The 20954-nt window shown below is 44.0% G+C and overlaps 1 protein-coding gene and 1 long non-coding RNA gene across 4 annotated transcripts in view; one reads left to right on the top strand and one right to left on the bottom strand.

Moving 5' to 3' along the window:
* The window catches only part of LY86 (lymphocyte antigen 86), a 58975-nt gene extending 57355 nt beyond the window's left edge, over positions 1-1620 (top strand). For both annotated transcript variants that reach the window (XM_027603045.1, XM_027603044.1), the window contains one exon: positions 1236-1620. In XM_027603045.1, coding sequence (XP_027458846.1) covers positions 1236-1319 — 84 coding nt within the window. In that variant the 3' untranslated portion in view covers positions 1320-1620. The remainder of the gene's footprint in view (positions 1-1235) is intronic.
* LOC113927311 overlaps positions 1-18573 on the bottom strand; it is a 28779-nt gene extending 10206 nt beyond the window's left edge. The window contains exons 1-4 of one of the 2 annotated variants that reach the window (XR_003521579.2): positions 18468-18573; positions 15758-15899; positions 14601-14764; positions 6613-7625 (exon numbers count right to left, since the gene is read on the bottom strand). This is a non-coding gene — a long non-coding RNA (uncharacterized LOC113927311). Of the gene's footprint in view, positions 1-6612; positions 7626-14600; positions 14765-15757; positions 15900-18467 lie in introns of those variants that run through there. The other variant, XR_003521578.1, reaches the window with a different exon arrangement.
* Positions 18574-20954: the final 2381 nt, after the last annotated feature.

A 20954-nucleotide genomic window follows, 5' to 3' on the forward strand; every position in this document is an offset into this window, starting at 1 on the left:
CTTCTCTGGGTGACAGGCACTTGAAAGATGTGCCAGGAATCTCTTGAGATCCTTCCCTCCTGGGCCCTTTGCCCTGCTTACCACTACCTCCCACGGCCCAGAGCATCTCTCTCCAGACTGGTGAGCCTACAGACATGGTCCACCACGTGGCCTCTGGGGGCTGGGGCGGGGCTTTGGCACGGAACCGACACATGGGTTTTTCTGCAAGTTCACATTCAGTCCAACCACTAAGCACATACGAAGAGAGTCCTCTGTGGAGTGTCGTTGCCAGAAAGGAACCCTAAAAGGTGGCAATACTTTTTCTCATAGAGCATTCTGGTTTTGTGCAGTTGAATTTTGATCCCCCAGAGGTCTTCTCTGTTTCAGCAAATGACACTTCATCCTTCCAGTTGCTCAGGCCAGGATCTTTGGCATCACCCTCAGCCCCTCTCTTTCTCTGCCACCCACATGAGTTTCCTTGGTAAATCATTATTGGCTCTTCTTTCAAAATCTATCCAGAATCCAATCTGGATTCCCCTCCTCATCTCTGCCCGTCTGCTCCAGCCAGAGTGGTCTCCCACCTGGTCTTAAGCGCTTCCACTCTCTGCCCATACTGGCTCTGTGGGTGGCCAGAAGGATCCTATTATGATATGCATGTGATCAGGCCACTCCTCTCATGACCTGTGTCCCTGTCAGGGTGGAAGCTAGTGTCCTCATCATGGCCCGCGAGGCCATCCCTGACTCATGTCCTCTCCCTCCTCCTGTGGGTCTCTCTCCCTGCAGCCCTGTGGGCGTCCTCCCTGTTCTTCACACACAGGGTGCCAGCCCTCAGAGCAGCGGGAGTGCTCCCCATCTTCTTCAGGTCTTTGCCCAAAAGCCATCTTTGCAGCGGGACCTGCCTGGACCACCCTGCTTAAAACTGCCCACCAGCACTAGCCCAGCCCCACCCTGCCCTGCCTGGCCCAGCACTGCCTCCCCCCCGCCGCCACACCCCACACCCACACCCCCCTTCCCTGCCTGCATTCTGTCTCGGGCACGAGCATGAGCATAGCACCTATAGTGAAGTATTGGGTACATTGTCTGTCTGTCCCAGGGAGCCCCGTAAGCGCCACAAAGTGAGTTTGGTTTGCCTGGTTTTACTTTATCCCCGGTGTCTAAAACAGTGCTGGCACCTAGGAGGCGCTTGATGACTACCAGTGGAATGATGGATTGCTTTGTGGGTCACACATCTCATGCTTTCCCTGCGTCTTTTCCAGGGAGAATACCAGGTTTTGCTGGAACTGTATAATGAAAACCATTTCACCGTGGCCTGTGCCAATGCCACCATCATTTGCTCCTGAGCAGCTGAAACTTGGAGCACACTGTGTCTGCTGGGAACCACAAACTGCTCAAGCTGAACCTGCTCTGTAAGCAAAAGCAGCGGACGATGGAGAGGCTCAGCGGAGGGGCAGGCGCAGGTTTTAGCCCCCAGGACCAGACGTCCTCAGACTCCACGCATGTACGTGCTTCTGAGTCACCTCCTGGTAGTCTCAACGCCATCCTGTGGGCCTGTCCTCCTCACGTGGCCAGACTCACCTGCAGAAACAGCTCTGCAGGAGCACTTCCCCTGTTCCCCAGAATAAAGAAAGCTGGCCCACTGTTGATCCTCATGGTTTGTTCAAAGGCTCTTAGTGCAATACTGTAGTTACAGTGTAATTTCCTCCAGACAAAGTGCCAGGTGCTGGCGAAGCATAAGTAGTTCTAAGAGATTGAGGAGGCTGGCCGACTGGCTGGAATTAGAGAGCTGGCAAATGTGCCCCTTGTCCTCCTTCTCCTCCTGAGCAAGCTCCAGGCCCTTTGGCCACAAGGACCGAGGAGCCGATAAAACCTTAGAAAGAACGACATCCAAATCCCGCCTAGCCAAACCTCATTATATCATCGTCCCCCAAGCATGGCTGTCCCTGGCCTCAGCACGTCATGGCTCTCATTAATGCATTCATTAATTCTTGATGTGTACCTGCTGAACACTGAAGTCCTGGGCCCTGTGTTCAGCACTGAGGCTACTCCAGGGAGCAAAACAGACGGTGTGGAGCTTGTGGTCCCCTGAAATATTAAAAAGCCATGTCGATCAGTGGGCATGTTCATTTGCATTCAGAAACACCTCCAAGGGCATCCGTAAACAAGCAGGTTGCTATCCGCTCTCAGAGCCATTCTGGCAACTCTGTCTTTTTCTGTCCCAGGACGTGCAGAATCACATGGTGGGCTCCACAGCTCTGACACCATCCCATGCCCCCCTCCCCACCCCGATCCTCCCAGTGTCCCTGGGCCCAACATCTGGCCCTCTTGCTCCTGCCCGGGGAACTGGCGTCAGATGACTGGGTTGACTTTATCATTTGCAGGTCTTTGAGACCCATAAAAGTACCACTATGTTAGAGATTAAAAGGCAAAAAATCCAAAGTTTAAAAATGTTCATTGCTATTAATTACCATCTGTACATAATTAAACTACCCAGAATAGCAGGCTGTAAATGCCTGGTGAATTAAAACTTTAAAACCAACATCTAAGGTTTTTTTGGGTTATGGAGAAACAAAATTATAGCAGGTGTCCTTACTTACACCCATTAATGCTCGAGAAAGAAGACATACTGTGGTTATGCCCAGCCGGGGAGCAGACCTCTGAACACACACGGGTGTGATCCTGTTATGCACACCAACAGCAGACTGAATTTCTGATCCTTTGCCATTCCCTCTAGTGAGACATTTCCCTGCTCCCTCTCCCGTAAGCATCCTTATGTGTGGAGTAAAGGCTGCTCGGAGGTTCTGAGTACTCACGTGTTCCCACAGCTTAGGACAGTGGCCACAGCCTTCCAGAGGCAGGGACAAGCAATCGGAAATGAGCTCACTTTTCATTTTTCTGAAATTCATCTGTTCCCTTTCCCTTTCCTGTTCTTTGTCATCTTCTCCTAATTCATTGACAATATGTGTACATGTGTGTAAGCATGCGTGTATGTGTGTGTGTGGGGGGGAGCATGTTCAGACCTTTGGGTTTGGATGAAACAGGGGATTTCCATGTACAGGGCTGGCCCCACACTCAGCAGCCGCACTCAAGGATTAACTTGAGAGGAAAAGAAGGTGTTTCTCTGCCCCAAGATCAGTTTGTCCTTAGTGTCCTGTCATGGACCTTAAATTTCACTATGAGTTCCTCTCCTGCAAGTTAGAAAGAGAAGGTTTTTCCCTGGCTCCGTCTTGGTAGTAGAAATGCCGGAATCATCATCACTGCGTGACATTCTGGCTGATCACAGGAACGAAGATGAAGTTTGGAACTCCATCCCAGGAAGCCAAAGGCATTAAGGGGGAGGTGGGCAACCCCAAGGCAAGCTCTCTGGGGCTGACCACCTCTTTGTGTGCCTGCTTTGCAGGCAAAGTGTGGAGGGCACACTGACAAAGAACTTAAGTTATGTCTCATTTTCTTATAAGCAGAGCTCCTGCTGTTTCAAAATCACTATAAAACATTCTAAGCATTTCTCCTCGGTAAACTTCCCTGAGGGAAAACAAAAACAGAAACAAAACAAACAAGCAAACAAACAAACAAAAAACTCAGTTTGATTTGAGATGATGCTATGTTGCCAAAAAACACTTGTGGAAATCAGACAGCTCCCCTGTTCTGGGCATCCACAGGCTCCTCCTTATAATTTAAGGGAAACTCTCTGTATCTACATAAACAGTTAGCCCTTCAACAACATAGACATTAGAGGCACCAAGCCCTCATGCAACTGAAAATCTATGTATACCTTCTGACTCCAAAAGCCTAAATACTAAGAGCCTACTGTTGACCAGAAGCTTTACCGACCACAGAGTCAATTAACACATATTTTGTGTGTTCTATGTGTTAAATATTGAATCTTTCAATAAAGTAAGCTAGAGAAAAGAAAATGTTAAGGAAACATAAGGAAGAGAAAATATATTTAGCCCCTGTGATTGCTGAGCCCCCACATGTTTCTAGCATCAGCCTCGGTTTGCTGCAGAGGTTCACACTTGTCATCAGTGCTTCACCTCTATTTCTCCATGATTCTTGCACCTCTGGCCTCCCTGAATACTGGTTTCACCCTTGGACAGTCTTTGCTATAAGAGCAAATAGTTTCACACCTGTCCAACGTACAAAAGGAGAGAGACAGCTCTCTCATAGAAGTCCTGCATTCCTTCTGAGTGCTAGCTCTCATGCTACCTGACCCAGCGCTGGATTGGAGTTAGCTCCATTGGAACCACCCTTGTCCCTAAGTGGAAATTGGGTGAGTTGGAAAGGGGGAAAGGGAGAAAAGGGGGAAAGATGCTGGGTAGTTGGGAGCATGTCTGGAATTAGACAGGCCAGCACTGCGGTTCTAACTCTCTCCTACCTGCTAACGGAGTGAGTGACTTAATTCTCTAACCTTGGCTGGCTCACCTGCAAGTGTCAGCAATAATACCCACGTTACAGAAGTACTTATAGAAGTACTGAGAATTAAAGGAGAGAATGCACGGCAAGCACTTACAACAGTGCCTGGCATGTAACTCAATAAAAGAGAGTTATTATTCTGCTAAGGTGGTGCCTAGTCCCTCTGGGCTGCTATGACAAGAATACCATACTGAGTACTTTATAAACAACAGATATTTATTTGTCACAGTTTTGGAGGTTGGAAGTCCAAGATCAAGGTTGCTGGCAGATTCAGTGTGATCAGACTCTGCTTCCCGGTTTATAGGAGCTGCGTTCTCCTTGCAAGTGGAAACAGTGCAAGGTAGCTCTTCGGGACCTTTGTCATGGGGGCACTAATCTCATCCATGAGGGCTCCACCCTCATGATCTAACCACCTCCCAAAGGTACCACTTCCAAATACCACCACACTAGGGGTTAAGATTTCAACGTGTGACTTTGGAAGGATACAAACCATTCTGTCCATAAGAGGTAGGTATTCACCTTGGAGCCAAAGCCCAGCTCCCTAATGTCCCTCTTCTGTCCCTCCTATTCTGTCGAGGCAAATGATCTTTGAGCCCTGCCTTCACCTATAAGCCCATATTCCTTTTTAAGAGCTGAAGTGGTCCCTTGGCACCTTGATTTCTTTCTTCTAAGAAAGAAGGGACGGGGCATGTTCCCTGAGCTACCTGCTAGAACGCTGAACTCTGAAGAGACTATAAGACAAACATTCAGGTACAAGTTTCCCCCCAAATAGAAACATTATAACCAGACCAAACAGGCCCGAGGAAAGAAAATGTGTGTCATCATTAATTAAAGTTGTTTCTTGTAAAAGAAAAAAAAAAAAAAGCAAAGAGATACACAGGCAAGAGGGGAAGAACTAAATGTAACAGCTGCACATTTAACAATTACATTTGGCTTCAGCAAAGATAACCCAAAATAGCTGGTGAGAGAAGGAAAGGGCCACATCCTGATTTTAACCCGGATTTGTTAGGGAGGGGTTTTATCATCTCAGCAGTTCAATTTCAGATTTGAACCAGCTGCATTTTTCTCAGTCAGCAAAACGAGTTCCTCTAATTTCCTGCTCGTTTCAAAACCTTTCAAAACCAAATTCTTCCATCCAGTATCTTGGTCTCCTCACTCTTGCAGAAAAGAATGTATGCATTGATGTTATTTCAGCTGAAAACAATGATTTCTTCCCCCCTCCCCAGCTGATATTTTTGTGGATTCCCTGAAACCCAACCAAGGTCTGGAAAGAGAAAACATCCATGCCGTAGAAGGCCATACCATTCATTTGTGGCTCCCCCTCCTTTTCTCTATTCAGAAGTGGTGGAAGAAAATTTGGGAAGGGGCCAGAGAATATTACTGAAATATCAAAGGATAGGATCAGGTTTCCACATAAAGATAAACTATAACGGATTAAATGTATGGGCGTAGAAAGACAATATCTGGAAAATCAAAACAATGACAAACAATAACAATACAGTTGTTTAGAAGCTAACAATTATCTGAGCACAGGTACTTTCCCTGTCTCAATCACAGTCCGTGGGCAGGTGACAGGACCACCCAAGCCATAGAAGAGAGAGCTCGTGTGATGGAAGGGAACCGGCCCCCAGCTCATGAGCTCAGTGGGCTGGGATTCAAATCGGTCTAACTCCAAAACCCCGCGCTTGCTGGCTGATGCTGCCCCTGGTTGTTTGGTTGGAGGTCGCATAATAGGGAACACTTTATGGGTTTAGCTGTGGCCTTGCAGGATTTGTTAAGTCAAGCAGCAAACAGGCTACAAATAAAGGAGGGCTAATAAGGAGTTTGATTAATTCATTGATGAGAGCATAGGAGAAAAGAAAAGAAAAAATAAAGACCATGAATGTTTAAGGTGTATAGTGAACTACTGAGTTTCATAATTTGGAGAAACTCCACTCTGCTCTTCAGCAACGACCAAAAATAAATGAACAAATAAATAAAAATTCCTCGGTCATTCACTTTCAAATCCATCTGGATGAATTGGATGAATAGTCCAGGATAGCCTGGCTTTTTCAGTTTCTTCCTTCCTTCCTTCCTTCCTTCCTTCCTTCCTTCCTTCCTTCCTTCCTTCCTTCCTTCCTTCCTTCCTTCCTTCCTTCCTTTCTTCCATCAGTAAATATTTATCTAGCACTAACTACTTGCTGACCACTGTATTAAGCACATTATGTAAAATACTGACGTATTTATGTATGTATGTAAAAATGAATAATACATAATTCCTGTCTACCATCAGCTTATATTTTAGAAAAAGGAAAGAAGGAAGGTATCATAATCTTTTCTGATGGGTAGCCCATGGTAGGTAACTGGAGAGAGGAGCAAAACACTGTGGCTTCACGGGGAGAATGTACGGGTTGGCTTTGTGGTGGAAGGAGCCATGAACTGGCCCTCGAAGGATGGTTGGGATTAGAGATCCTGGTGCCCATAAAAGAAGCAGTCTCAGTTCTAGTTCTCTGGCTATCAACCTGGCGTTTCATTCTTAAGGGCTGGGACACACTGTATTTCTGCAGTCATTAGGCAATGAGTTCAATTTTAAATGAAATAGGGTATATAATAAAAGAGACTTTCACCAGAGCACAGGCTTTTCTGTTAATGCTTGGTTGTGATCCCTGAAACTCAATGAATTAGCAAGCGTTTATTAAAAATTACTATGGACCCAGATCCCAGTCTGAGCCCATCTCCCTGCCAAAGGGTCCCCTTGTCACCCTCCTGAGCAACTCCTTTCCATCCATCCCTCTCTGGCAAGAAGTTATTCTCTCTACCAAGTGTGCCCTCACCCCTTTCATGTTTAACTTGTTGTCTGAGTCCCCATCGTGGTGAGAAGTATGGAACTGACCCAGTACATGACGGTTCTGTGCAGGGTTCCCGTGGAGGGGATGGATGAAGGAGAGAGAGGGGACGCCTCTGAACAAAGAGGCAGCATGGAAGTCGGAACAAACAATGAGAAGGGGACCAGAGACTGGAGAGGCAGGCGGTGGGGAGCGGGGAGCAGCAGGTGCTAGGAAATTTGGGGCAGACATAGTGCCTCTAGCAGCCAGGAGACCCAGACTGTCAGAGCCCAAAGCCACCTGGCTCTGTGCCCTGCAGCTTTCTTCCCACATTTACTTTCCAGAGCCCATGTAGTCACACTCATGCTCCACAATGTTCACCGCAGCCAAGATCATGTTCTTCGTAACTTCTCCAGTTTCCATCCCTTTGGGCTGCAGTAACAAAAATATCATAGAATAAGGAGCGTAGAAACAACAGAAATGTATTGCTCACAGTTCTGGAGGCTGGGAATTCTAAGACCAAGGTGCCAGCACATTCAGTGTCTGGTGAGAGCCTTCTTCCTGGGTCACCGACAACTGTCTCCTTGCTGTGTCCTCACAATGTGGAAGGGGCCAGGTTGCTCTCTGAGGTCCTTTCTATAAGGGCCCTAATCCCATTAATGAGGGTTCCACTCTCATGACTTAATTATCTCCCAAATGCCCATCTCCAAATACCATCACCCTGTGGGTAGGTTTCAACATGAATTTGGGTGGGGTGGGGGGGGGGGGACACAGACACTCAGACCATAGCACATCTTTTCTTTCCTTTTCTCACCTCATTTTTGGTAATGAAATGGAAGTAATTGAAAGACAGCTTAACACAGAAACTCCTCCTACTAATGCTTAGTTATCCAAACCACTTAGAAGAAAAGATAATTATATAATGTGATAGAGGTGCTAAATAGCACTACAATGACAATCATATTACAATATATAAATATATCGAATTAACAAATTGTACACCTTAAATTTATACCATGTGATGTTAATATATTCAAAAGGAAAGAAAGAAAGAAAGAAAGAAAGAAAGAAAGAAAGAAAGAAAGAAAGAAAGAAAGAAAGAAAGAAAGAAAGAAAGAAAGAAAAGAAGAAAGAAAGAAAGAAAGAAAGAGAAAGAAAGAAAAGAGAGAAAGAAAGAAAGAAAGAAGCTCTCCTATTGGTCACCTAGTGTCAAGCCCAAACTGGCCTACATCTGCAGTTCTTCAGAATGACACTTTCCACCAACCTAGTGGCAAATGTCATATCTGGAGTTATTGAGAAGAAAAAGGTGCTTATCACTCCTGCCTTGTTCCCTGGCCATTTTTCATAATCATATTGGATTTGCCCACTGTTACCTCTTGAGGTAACACACAATTCATTTGTATTTATGGGTTATTCTTTTTTCATCACAATCATATCCTGAGGGCTGTCTATCCGCAGTTATTTGTTTTGTTAAATTCTTTAATTGGATTTCATTATCCAATATTTTATGTGTTTTGACTTCTATATTTCACAGCCAGGTTCAGCGCACCCAGAATGTTGGAATCAGAAAGAAGCACTAAAGTCGTCCGCTGAGAGCCATGTCACACCTGTTCTTGCTCTCAGGGAGTTTATTCCTAGAGGCCTTTCAAGGCTGGGAAAGGAGCTCTTAAAAGGAAAAAAAAAAGGAAATTTTAAAAATCAGCACAACTTTGGAAAGAAACCAATCATCACCTTACCAATGGACACCATGTCATCTCTTCTGGATATTTTCAGGGTGTAAGTGATGATGTTGGCACCGTGTTGCAGCCAAGCTCCTTAGGGCAAAGACAGAGGCAAAAGGAGGTCCTGGTGTCCCATCTCCCTGCCCAGTCCCTTGGATTTGTGGCAAAGCCTCAAGGAGAGAAAAGCTGAGCCAGAAGTTGGCTTTATAAGGGATTCAGGGCACCCATGGCATTTTGTAGGGCGCAATGACCTTATGGTACACAGGTAAGTGGGTAGAACACAGCGTGGCTTGCTTCACAAACCTGGAAGGACCCAGCGCAAAGTGGGGGAAGAGAGAACCAGGCTTAGGCACGGGCGTCATGCTGCCCTGAAACACACAACAGTAGCTTTAAGAGCTCGGACAACAGTGCCAGAGGAGAGTGGTAAAGAAAGAAATAGGAAAGAGCTGCTCTTGAGCTGACACGAGGCACCCGGAGGTAACCAGACTCAGGTAAGAGGAGCGTCTGGAGAGGTTCTGTAACATGCAAGTGGAATACTAAGTCACTGATGTTTAATTAAGTCATGTTTGGTAGAGTGTCTTCATATGAATCTACAGACGGACACAAGAAATTCCAATTTTACTCGTGGGCAGGATTTCCCTTCCCCAGAACCACGTGGGAATGGGGATCCCATTTCCTTACCACGTGATTTCACCCCAGCTCTGTCTGTTTCCCCACTGACATCTGGAACTCCATTTGGACCTACTTGTAACTTTTGTACTATCCTCATACTATTGTTTTTCCCTCTGCTGGAAGACAGACAGGTGTATTGTTCCTATTGTCAGTAGAGTTCCTTCTTCACCATCCTCCTGACAACAGCATCAGAACCTATTGTCTGTTTATATTCTGGCCTAGACCACACCTCTCAACCCCCACAGCAACCCTTTACCTTACCCCCCCAAGAAAATATGCCATGGGGTCTGGAGGAGAAGAAACTCCAAAGTCAGGGAAATTCACAAAGGATTAGCCAGTTATGTGTATGACAAGAATGAAATTTGTGGAGAACGTTGTCCTAACTGCACAGAACAAATTTATAACTAACATTTATTAGCAACTGCTCAGAGCTTAATTATGTCTCTTCCTCTCTAGACTCCACAAAAGTCAGCTATTATCTGAATGTCAGGGGCATGAGCCAGAAGCCATCTAGTAAAAATTCAGACTAGCAAGATAACCAAGAGGTAGTAATTTAGCTAATGAGAACGGAAGACAGAATTGCTGTGGAACCAGTCTCTAACTGTGTTACAAGGACTCCTTGGGCAGCCTTCCAGCATGTAGGATACACTTTGTTTCAAAGGAACAGATGCCTTTCATGGAGCAAGATCAAATGCCATGCTTGGGACTACCATTGGGATTGACGGCATCTGTTGTATATGATTATAAAAATTACATGTGATTATAAAAAGTGCCCACTCTTGTAAAACCAGAATCAGTGTCATATGCCTTGGTAAGAAGATGATACTTCTGTGCAAAGCAAAGGAATGCTTATCTTTTGGCCAGACATAGGCTTATGCCTAGATACACGGTTTGGTTAGTGGGCACACACTGGATTTCAGTCCTCTGTCTCATTTTGTGCAGTCCACAACCTACACAACCTTACCAGTGGCCCAGGCCAAGCTTTGAAATCTTGTCCAACTACATGGCACGTGTTGAAGAAAGAGCACTAAATAAAAGGAATATTCTGCCTCACAGAGACATTGGTCTCTGCCTGTTGATAAATGGTCCCTGATCTCATCATCAGTGCACCCTACCCCAGTACCCACTCACCGCTACCAATAACCAAACTTAATAAGGAGCTACCCAAGTTAAAAATTATTCTGGAGGCAAAACTGCTGACTGAGACAAATACATAGGCTTCCCGCTAATCTTGCTTGTCCCTGCCATTTTTCCAATCAACTTGGAACTGAGCTTGTGCCATTATAACAACAAAAAAGTTGTTAACATCCTTGTTGCATGACAGTGTCCTTATCCAAAATGCTACTACTTCATCATTTTTGGGATATCACTCCCTCCAAGGAACTTCCCATCGCTGATGCCCAGGCTGGGTTAAAGGGGCTCCTCTAGCACCCTTTCCTTGCCTTGACCATTCTAACCACATTCTATAATTACTTCTTTACTTTCTGTCTGCCTTATTGAGAGCAGAAACAAGGACTCACTCACCTTTACTTGGCTTAAAATATTTGTGGAATGAATGGCCTAAGGAAGAAAAATAATGTTGATTGTGCACTGTATTAGTTTGCTAGGCCTGCTGTAACAAAAGTACCACGAACTGGCTTCGAACAACAGAAATGTATTGTCTCACAGTTCTGGAGGCCAGAAGCCCAAAATCAAGGTATTGTTGGGTGCTGGGGAAGAGCCATTCTGTGCTTCTCCTAGCTTCTGGTAGCCCCAGGCATTCTTTGGCTTATAGATGCATTACTTCAATCCTCTGTCTTCACATGGTCCTTTCCCTGTGAGTCTTTCCACCATCTTCCCTCTGTATGCGTCTGTCTCTATATCTAAGTTTCCCCTTTTGTAAGGACACCAACCATATTGGATTTGGGCCACTCTAATGATCTCACTTTAATTTAATTACCTCTGTAAACACCCTATTTCCAAATAAGGTCATATTCTAAGGTACCAGGGGTTAGGACTTCAACACATCATTGGGGAGGATACAATTCAATCTGTAACATGTGCCTACTATTTAGCCAGCATTTCCATGCAGGTAATTTTACTTAATCCTCATAGAAATCCAATGCAGTAGGTAGTATAGTTCCCATTATCGATAATATTACAAACTGAGACTCTTGGAAGAGCACAGGCTAGCAATTAGCGAAGCCACGTTTAGTACCCATGTGTATGTAACTTCGACGCCAGACAGTCAGAGTATCATGGTGAAGACGAGCATGGACTTGGGGTGCAGATGGACCTCAGTTGAAAATTCTGTCCCTGCTACTTCTGGGCCATGTGGCCTCCATCCCCTCCCTCACCTGTTAAATAGAGATGATGACAGAACCAAAGTGTTTGTGTCATTTGGAGATGTGATACAAGTAAAATGATTATCATATAGTGTCTAGTACAGAGACTGCCAAAAATTAGCTAATATCATATCATGATATTACTCTAACATCTTCCTGAGAAAACAGCCTCAGAGACAGCACCAGATTTCAGTTAGAAATGAGGCACGAGTTGCTCGTTCATCCATGGAGGGTGAAACTTTTCTAGCAAAGTCCACCCAACCTTGTATTCATGAAGAAACCCTCTGTCTCCTTTCTAACACTCCCCTCCTCCAGCTCTGATATGATATTCTGAGCAAAACAGGAATGTCCAGGAGAAGCAGCCCAGTCCAGACATCCTCTTCTCTGACACAGTATTCCACTACCACTAGCTCGCTAATCTGTCCCTTCCCCAACTTTGTCCCTATCGTTATCATTTCACAATGACACATAACAATGGGACACGTCAAGCAACCACAAGCCACAGAGATCCTCTAGAGATCTTCAGTCAAAGGATACCTAAGGCATGAGAAGAGCTGCATCTTGAATCCTTAAAAATCTCCAACAAAGCAAAACACACTTTTCTGGAAGTTCTTTTTTCTTTTTTCTTTTTTCTTTTTTCAATTTTAGAGAGAGACAGAGAGGTAGGGAGTGGCAGAGGGAGAGAGAGAATCTTAAACAGGCTCCACCCCCACTGTGGAGCCTGACGTGGGGCTCAATCTCACAACCCTGAGATCATGACCTGAGCCAAAATCAAGAGTCAGCCCTTAACTGACTGAGCCACCCAGGCGCCCCGGAAGGTCCTTCCAATAACTAGCAACCTAACAGTCCTGAAGTCTGCATCTTACCCAAACCCCATTCTTTCTTTCCTTTGTGCTTAAGGTGGTCTAAACTTGAAAGTGTGATGCCATTGAAAACAGATCAGGGTTGAGAACCAGCAACATCACTTCCCAGTTACGTGACCATGGGCAAGCTACTTAATTTTTCTGTCTTCCCTTCTGTAAAATGGAATAACAGTTTCTGCTTCACAGATCCTTCTGTGGAATATGTAACATGTAGGGCTTAGTAGTCCCTTCTTCCTTTGAGTCATTTGTACCTGCTCATGTGCAAACATATATTTATATAGAACATTAGAACAATTCTACATACAGACTGAGAGATAATATGGACTCTAAATCCACTGATGCAACTTGTATCTTAAAATACAAAGGTTTGCCTGGTGAAAAAATTCTGGAGATGGACAGCAGTGACAGCTATGCAGAAAAGTGAATATACTTAATGCCACTGAAAACTTAAAAATGGCTAAAGGTGCATGTTATGTTGTGTATAGTTTTACCAAATTTTTTTAATTTGAAAAAAATAAAATGAGTTCATTCTGAGTCTATTTGCCTTAGTGGGCAAGAAAAAGAGAATGGGAACATAAAAGTTTAATATTTGACATAGTCTCCCCATTAATCTAACATTTTTCACAAAGGGTTCACTATTGTATAAATCTTTTCAGATTTCTTTGGTCCTGAAATTTTGGCAGACATCAGCACTATAATAAAAACGTGTTCAAAGGCATTGTGTAAATTTTTTCTCAAGATGCTTTGTTCTTTGTTAAGGGTAGCAGTCCCTTTAACTGAAGCTGGGAACAGATTCAAACTCTTATGGTAATGGGACAGGAAAATATCTCTTATCAGAGAAATGCAGAGAGGGAAGATCTTGGCCCTCTTGAACTTCATATTCTTAGGATGATTCCCCACCCCCCCACCCATTTTCCCTCTCGCTCTCTTTCTCTTTCTCCAAAGGAAAGAAAAGAAAGAAGGTCGCTGAATGATGCAAAGCAAGCAAACGAATGTGTTCAAATATCCCAGAAACAGTGAAAAAGGAAAAACACTTCACTGAGAATCCGTGGCCTTGAGCACGGTGACTTTGGATTTACCTGAAATGGCTTTTTTGCAGTCCTTATTATGGGCTTGTTTTTAAGAGCACTGTACTAGATACTTTCTTACAAATTAGATAATTTACAAGTCACCACTACCCTGCAAACTAATACCATCCCCCTTTAAAAGACTTTTTAAATGAAGTTCAAAGAGGTTAAAATCAATTATCCAATTATCACGATTGAAACTGGTACCCGGTCAATAATTTAAGTAGAGCTATTCTTAGCAGAACTACATTTTTTAAAAAAGACTTCATTTATTTATTTCACGCAGAGAGCACAAGCACGGGGAGCGGCAGAGGGAGAGGGAGAAGCAGGCTCCCTCGCTGAACAAGGAACCCAATGCGGGACTCGATCCCAGGGCCCTGGATCATGACCTGAGCCATAGGCAAGCCACTTAACCAACTGAACCACCCAGGCGCCCCAGCAGAACTATATTTCTGATAAAGTGTGGAGACCGGCCATATTGAGTGGAGCAGAGTGTCAGCCCCCAACCAGGGCCTTTGTCCAAGTTCTTGAAGCTACGTGAAGGTAGAGTCTCACTGGCCTCGTTTGGGAGCAGTGTGGAGCCCTGCTGACTTGTCAGGAGTTCTTTGACGGCCAGCTGCTCCACAAGCATCTGTTGCCATAGCTTTTCCACACCACCAGCCTGCCTCTTTCAGAGTCCAGGACCGCACAAGGGGATTCGCCCGCCATTTTTTCTTGGAAGGGCCCACACAGGGGTAGACCATAAAGCTCAACCACTTACCTACACTTCTCTGTGCTACGTTTGTATCTCTAGAAGATTACATTTCTCTGAAACGTTTCCAATTTTCGTCAGTGCCTTCATTCTCCCCTTCTTGTGGAAAACAAAACACAAGTCTCTCAAGCCGCTCACCAACCTTGCACATAAGCCAACACACAGATTCAAACCTATGTAAAAGAGAAAGTATGTGCTTGACAGAGCCCAGGTCTCCCCCCAAGAGTTCCCAAGACACAGCCATGTGGGGTGCTCAGGGTGTAAGAGAGAAGAGATGACATACTGAGACAGCCAAATGAGGCATAGCAGCTGATGTGGCCCATCAGCCACACAGTTCCAGGCCGTGGAGGCCCACATGGGGGGAAAAAAAACAACACATTCTGAGGTAGAAACTAATAGACCCTTAGAGATGTTTTTAAGTCTGTCAATAAAAAGATAACACATGTAAAGTGCTCAAAGCCAATACTTGACATATATACAACAAACGCCCAATAACGAGACCTACCACCACCCACTATTATTATTACTGCATGATTTGGGACACATTTTGATCCAATCAAAACTGTGTATTGGGCTTCGCATGTCACTCAAAGATAATATGTCCTAACTAACCATTTACGGCCTCAGGAAAGACCCAGGGATCTTTCTTCCATGGAGTTTAGAAAAAAAGAGGCAGAGAATCAGCTTCTGTGTATCCGAAAGATGGGCCCACGGAGATTCCCATGCGTTTGGCAAGTGGAATGAAGCTCTTGTTCTAACTGCAAGACTGTTAAACAGCCTCCCAGCTGTGATGTGGTTCCTCACATAGACTCTTCTGCAGAGGTAGAGGTGGGGGGTAGAATCCCAGAGTCCTTACGTAAAATGGGAGTGGGGTCTGAGTTTGAGTTCCAGCCTGGTCACGGGTGATGGCTAAGCTGCCTAACTTTGAGTACGTGTTCTCACCTTCCTGGTCTCATTTGCCTGCACTAAATGATCTCAGCTATCTTTTTGGCCCTTACATCCTACATGTTTGAGCTTTCCAGCCCACTGGCAGTTTCACTTTTCAAGGCAACTAAATAAACTCAGTGTTCGTTATCAATTCACCTCTCCTGAGTTTAAAATGAACCACTTCCTCTGATGCTGGTTATTCCAGGGATAAGTGATAAAAATTTAGTTTCTGGACTTACCAGCCTGACAGCAAAGCCCCACATCATGGAGAGGCACCCAAGATGTAGTCTTTCAAATCCTTCAACTACAATACGCTCCAGCATCTTTTCCATCTGCACAATAAAGGTGCAGTCAAACCTCTGTCTGCAAAGAATGACTGAGCTTTAAAAAAAAAAAAAAATCATGAATTATACATTTGGATAAATACAAGCTACGCTATTTATTTATTTTCCAGGTGTTGCTGGGTAGCAAATTGATACTACCAGTCAAATAGGAAGAAAAAATGTGGTCTGTTTAGTTTGGATCTATACCAGATTCTGTTTTCCTACTGAGCTCCCACTCTCATGTAGCAGAGGAAAGAGGATTATAGACCGATTTCCCATCTTAGTTAGATGTAGTGACTTCAACAGTCCCTTTGGTATTCATGTATGGGGGAATTGTATTTCAGTCCCCTTACTTCCAAACCCACCTCTTCCCAATGGTACCTGTTATATGGGGGAGGAGGCCTCCTATGACCTCATGGTGGCGGAATAAAGGGATTTGGGGATCCAGGACCTATCCGCAGCCCCAGCTTATCTTGGTCAATCTGGCACTAAGGTGTTCTGATTTTGTCTGTTGGATCCGCCAGTCTGCTGATGATATCTGAGCCTCATGACCCTGTGGCCAGTTCCATTTCTGTGAATCCTCCCACTGACTCAGCCTTCTTTCAGCTCTCACTGGTCAACAGACAGCTGAATCTGAGTCCCTTGACCAGGCTCTGTGGTGGGGATCTTCACCTTACCACCGCAGGCCCATGGTTTTCAGTCTAGCATTTATGTGATTTCACAAACCAGGTAGGGTTTAGAGTATTAACCAGACTTGCTCTCTGTCCAGCCATGGCATACTACCATGTTCGATCACACCTTGCTAATATAGTCCCTGCATAAACATTGTCTTCCAGGGTTCCAAACGGTGAAGAGGGAAAGCATGCCCTGCCCCCTGCCCCCTGCCCCCATCATGTTCCCTTTGATCTATCTGTCACAGTACTATGCTGGTAACTTAACAACAGGCTCTCCAGGAGTTTGAAGTGTTTGCCAGTTATCATGGTGCAAATATCCCCACGATGTCAAATTTCAAGCTGCAAACTCTTTTAACAATCAGGTTGCAAAATTCCTGAAATTTTAACAGTCAGTTCCAAAGAACTGATACAAGCCAGCTCCAAAACGTCTCTGATACCTCGGCACTCTCAGTTCTCCACAGTATAAATAGAGAAAATTGCAACACACTTCCAACCAGCTACCTCTCCTGCCTCTTTTTCACTGTTTTTTCTCTCATCATCTCCCAGGATGGAAAGGGATGGATTTTCCCTCATTCTGCTACCCCTAGCAACAAGCTGCACAACTAAGGCATACTGTGGAAAGAATGGACCCCCCCCCCCCGCCCACCACCCAGGCATGGTTCTTGAGATGCTTAATAAGAGCTAAAAATATTATAAGATGTTTTCCTTTACCAAAACTTATTGTCAGGCTGGAAAAATCAATTTTGAACATTAGAAGCTGAACATTCAGTTATTCATATTAGATCATTTCTATTGATCTATCTTCAAGTTCATTGGCTCTTTATCATTTCCATAAAGCCCACTCAGGTTTTAAAATTTTGGTTACTGTATTTTTCACTTTTACAATTCCTGTTTGGTTCTTTTCACCATTTAGTATTTTTTGTTTGCTGAGACTTTCTATCCTCTCATTCATTTCAAGAAGGTTTGCCATTACTTCTTGGAGCTTTCTTATAATTGCTGCTTTAAAGTCTGTCAGATAATTCCAATATCTATGATATCATGGCTTTGGCATCTGTTGGATCTTTTCCCATGCAAGTTAAAATTTTCCTGGTTCTTTGTATGCTAAGTAATTTTAGATTATTTCCTGGATATTTTGGACATTATGTTTTAAGTCTCCAAGTCTTATTTCAAACCTATGGGGAATATTGATGGTTTTGTTTAGACAGGGAAACTGCTTTGTTTAGCAGGCTCTGTTGGGTTCAGGCTGCTCTGCCCATGTGGTTTAAATATCAGTAACATTGTCAAAGCTTTTGCAGCATTATTCAGATGTGTCCCACATGTGTGCCACCCAGTGGGTAGTCTGGGTGCTGGTGCTGGTCTAACCAATGGGTCAGTTCTCAAAGTCTATGACATTCTGTTTAGGCTCAGATCCATTCATGTGCAGCTCAAGGGTGAGTCCAGCTGTTCAAAAACAACTTTATAAGATTGCTTTCCTGAGCTCCTTCCTTTCTGTGATTTCCCCAATATTTTCTGGTCTTTTCAGTCTCCAGCCAAAATGTGGGGACTTATTTACTCAATCTGACACACACTTGGTGCAACTGAGCCCATGCCTGGGACCAAGCAATGAAAGAAAGTTTAAAAAAAATAACAAGGGTCCAGCCCATCTTCTTGGGACCACAGCTTTACCGATTGGAGAGGAAGTTCCCCTCCCTCACAGTTTTGGGGCTCCCATTGCTGCCACTGTTCCTGCTGCCACCAAAGGATTGTTTAGGGACTGAAATGAAAGAGAATGAAGAAAAGAGGAAAAATGGGGGTTTTCCCACTTTCTGTTACTATTAAGAGATCCCTTATCCACTCCTCAAGTCTGAACCAGAGGGTTTCTCCTAGATCTTTCTTTGTGCTCGTGCCACCTTCCAGGTTTCAGGCTGTGCTGAGTCCAGGAAATATTGGAAAGGAAAAAAATGTAAACTCACCACTGGCTTAGTGATACTTCAACTGTTGATCTTCTCTGATCCATTTGCTACTATTCACTTTCAGAGTCCTTAAATAGCTGCTCCATGCATTCTATCCAGGTTTTACACCTGATTTAAGAGGGAAAGATTGGATGGGGTGTGTTTAATACATCTTATCCAGAACTAGAACCCTCACAAGGTAGTCAGAAAAATCTTTCTAAAGCACAAATTTGGCCATACCACTCCTGTGCTTAAAGTTCTATAAAGCCCCCTGCCTTGTGCCCTCAAAGCCCTTCATCTGTGATTCCATCCACTCTATGATCTGGCCTCTCCTCCTCTCTCCAGTTTCCAACCACTCCCGCTTTTCAATCTACTCTGAGGCAACTGAGCAATTGCAACTCCTGGAGTGCACAGTGCTCTCCTGACCTAGCCTTTGCCCATGCGGCTCCCTTACCTAAAATGTGCTTACCCCTTCTTTCCTGGCTACTTCCCCATAGGCCTTAGTTGAGATGTTGCTTTCTCTAGGAAGATGTCTCTTATGCACAAGAATGGATTAGTTTTCTCTACAATGAGCTCCCATTGTATTTTTATCACAGTACTTCATCACTGTGTGCTACAGTTATCTGTTTATTTATCTGTCTTTCCCACCAGACTGTGAGCACCTTGCAGGCAAGCATAGTGCTTTCATGAATGAGTTTCTAATAAAAGGTCTGGCACATAGTTCGTTCTAATCAATATCTGTGGAACTGAACTGTGCCCATACCAACAATGCCCCTGAGAAGTGGATTTTCCACCCCTGAACTGCTGCTTCCTTGGTTCAGGCCCCTGGTCACTCCTTGCCATTTGGTGCTCTGTCAACAATATGCTCCACCCTGGATCTTAGACTCCATCCCAGATCCTGGTTTGCACCTCTCTGAACTTCCATTGTCTGAACCCCCGGATTTTTGAGCCCATCTTTAGACTCAGGTATCTGAGTGCTGCTCACTCAGTGACCACCCCTTGACCTCAGACAGGATATTTAGAATTGATTAGTATTAAGTATTCCCCATGCCCTAGCGTGTAGATTTCCTCTACCTGACCCTCGTCCAAGCCCCTATTAGTCACCAAATACTAACCATATGGACCATGATTTTGGGGTTCACTTTACCATCCCACCCATCTGCCTACCTAGACCTGCACTGTAAAAAAGAAATCTGATATGCAAGCCATAGCTATAATTTTAAATTTTCTAGTAGCCACATTTTACAAAAGGAAAAAGAAACAGGTGAAATTACCTTTAATAATATATTTTATTAACACAATATATCCAAAATTTATCATTCCAACATGTAATCAATATTTCTAAAATTATCCAAGAAATATTTTACATTCTTGTGTTCATACTAAGACTTCAAAATCTAGTTTGTATTTTACATTCACGGCACATCTCAATTTGGGATAGCCTCATTTCAAGTGCTTAATGGCCACATGTGACCAGTAGATGCTATATTGGACAACTTGGGACTGGAGACTGGGCATCAAATTGCTAGCAATAGCTAATGCTTACTGTGTACTTACAACACGACCAGCACTCTGTACTGAGCCTCTAAGCTTTTTCATGCATTGTCTAATTTAATTCTCACAACAACCCCATAAACTAGGGACTATCACAAATGAGGAATAATCTCAAAAATTAAGCCCAAAGTGACACAGTGGTTCAATGGCAGAGCCAAAGCTAGAATCAGACTGGTTTATCTCCAGGTCCATGGACTAACTCCTCTTCTAAAGCCTCAAAACCTGTAGGGCACTTAGTAAACAGAATTTGCTATTCTTCAGTTGTCACACATTGAAAATACACATAAGGGTTAAAAATGGTATGGGTAACATAGCTAAAAAGTTTAGATGGGTAAAATCATGTTTTGAAAGTCATCAGAGAGAACAGCCATATCCTTCCAGAAAACAGCCCATGTGCCATGGTCAAAGAATGGTAGTGGGTTGAATTAATGACAAGCCTGATGAAGGGTAACATTTATTATGTTCTGAAGCTTTGAAAGCTTCAAAAGGAATTAGTTAAAAAAGTTAATTTTCAACAGATATTTCAGACAATCAAAATCAAGCTGGTTTCCTTCTTGGTCCCTTCATTCAGCAAACTCTGTGAACCTGGCACACAGTGGGGGGATTTAAGCTGCTTTCTCACATGCTGTTTTCAAAGACTTCTCCATGATGAACATCAGTGGTTTCCTTCTCTTGTCCTTGCTAACGAAGAGGGATGCCATCCTAGCAACAGAAAGGTGGGATCCGCTAGTACCCTCAGCCTATGGGATAAATATCATCTCCCAGTCACCGTCCTGGGTGATTAAGTTTTTCTTTGTGCCATCATTTATACCATGAGAAATATTACTCCTATAGCCTTCAGGCTTTACATACAAAATGTAGATCTTTTTCAATTAGGATTAAGTTCCATTTCGAGGGACAGAAAATCAAGCAGTGATTTACAAAGATAGAAGTTTATTTTTCTCTCCCATGAAC

Source organism: Zalophus californianus, chromosome 7 (assembly GCF_009762305.2).
Source record: "Zalophus californianus isolate mZalCal1 chromosome 7, mZalCal1.pri.v2, whole genome shotgun sequence".
Classification (NCBI taxonomy): Eukaryota; Metazoa; Chordata; class Mammalia; order Carnivora; family Otariidae; genus Zalophus; species Zalophus californianus.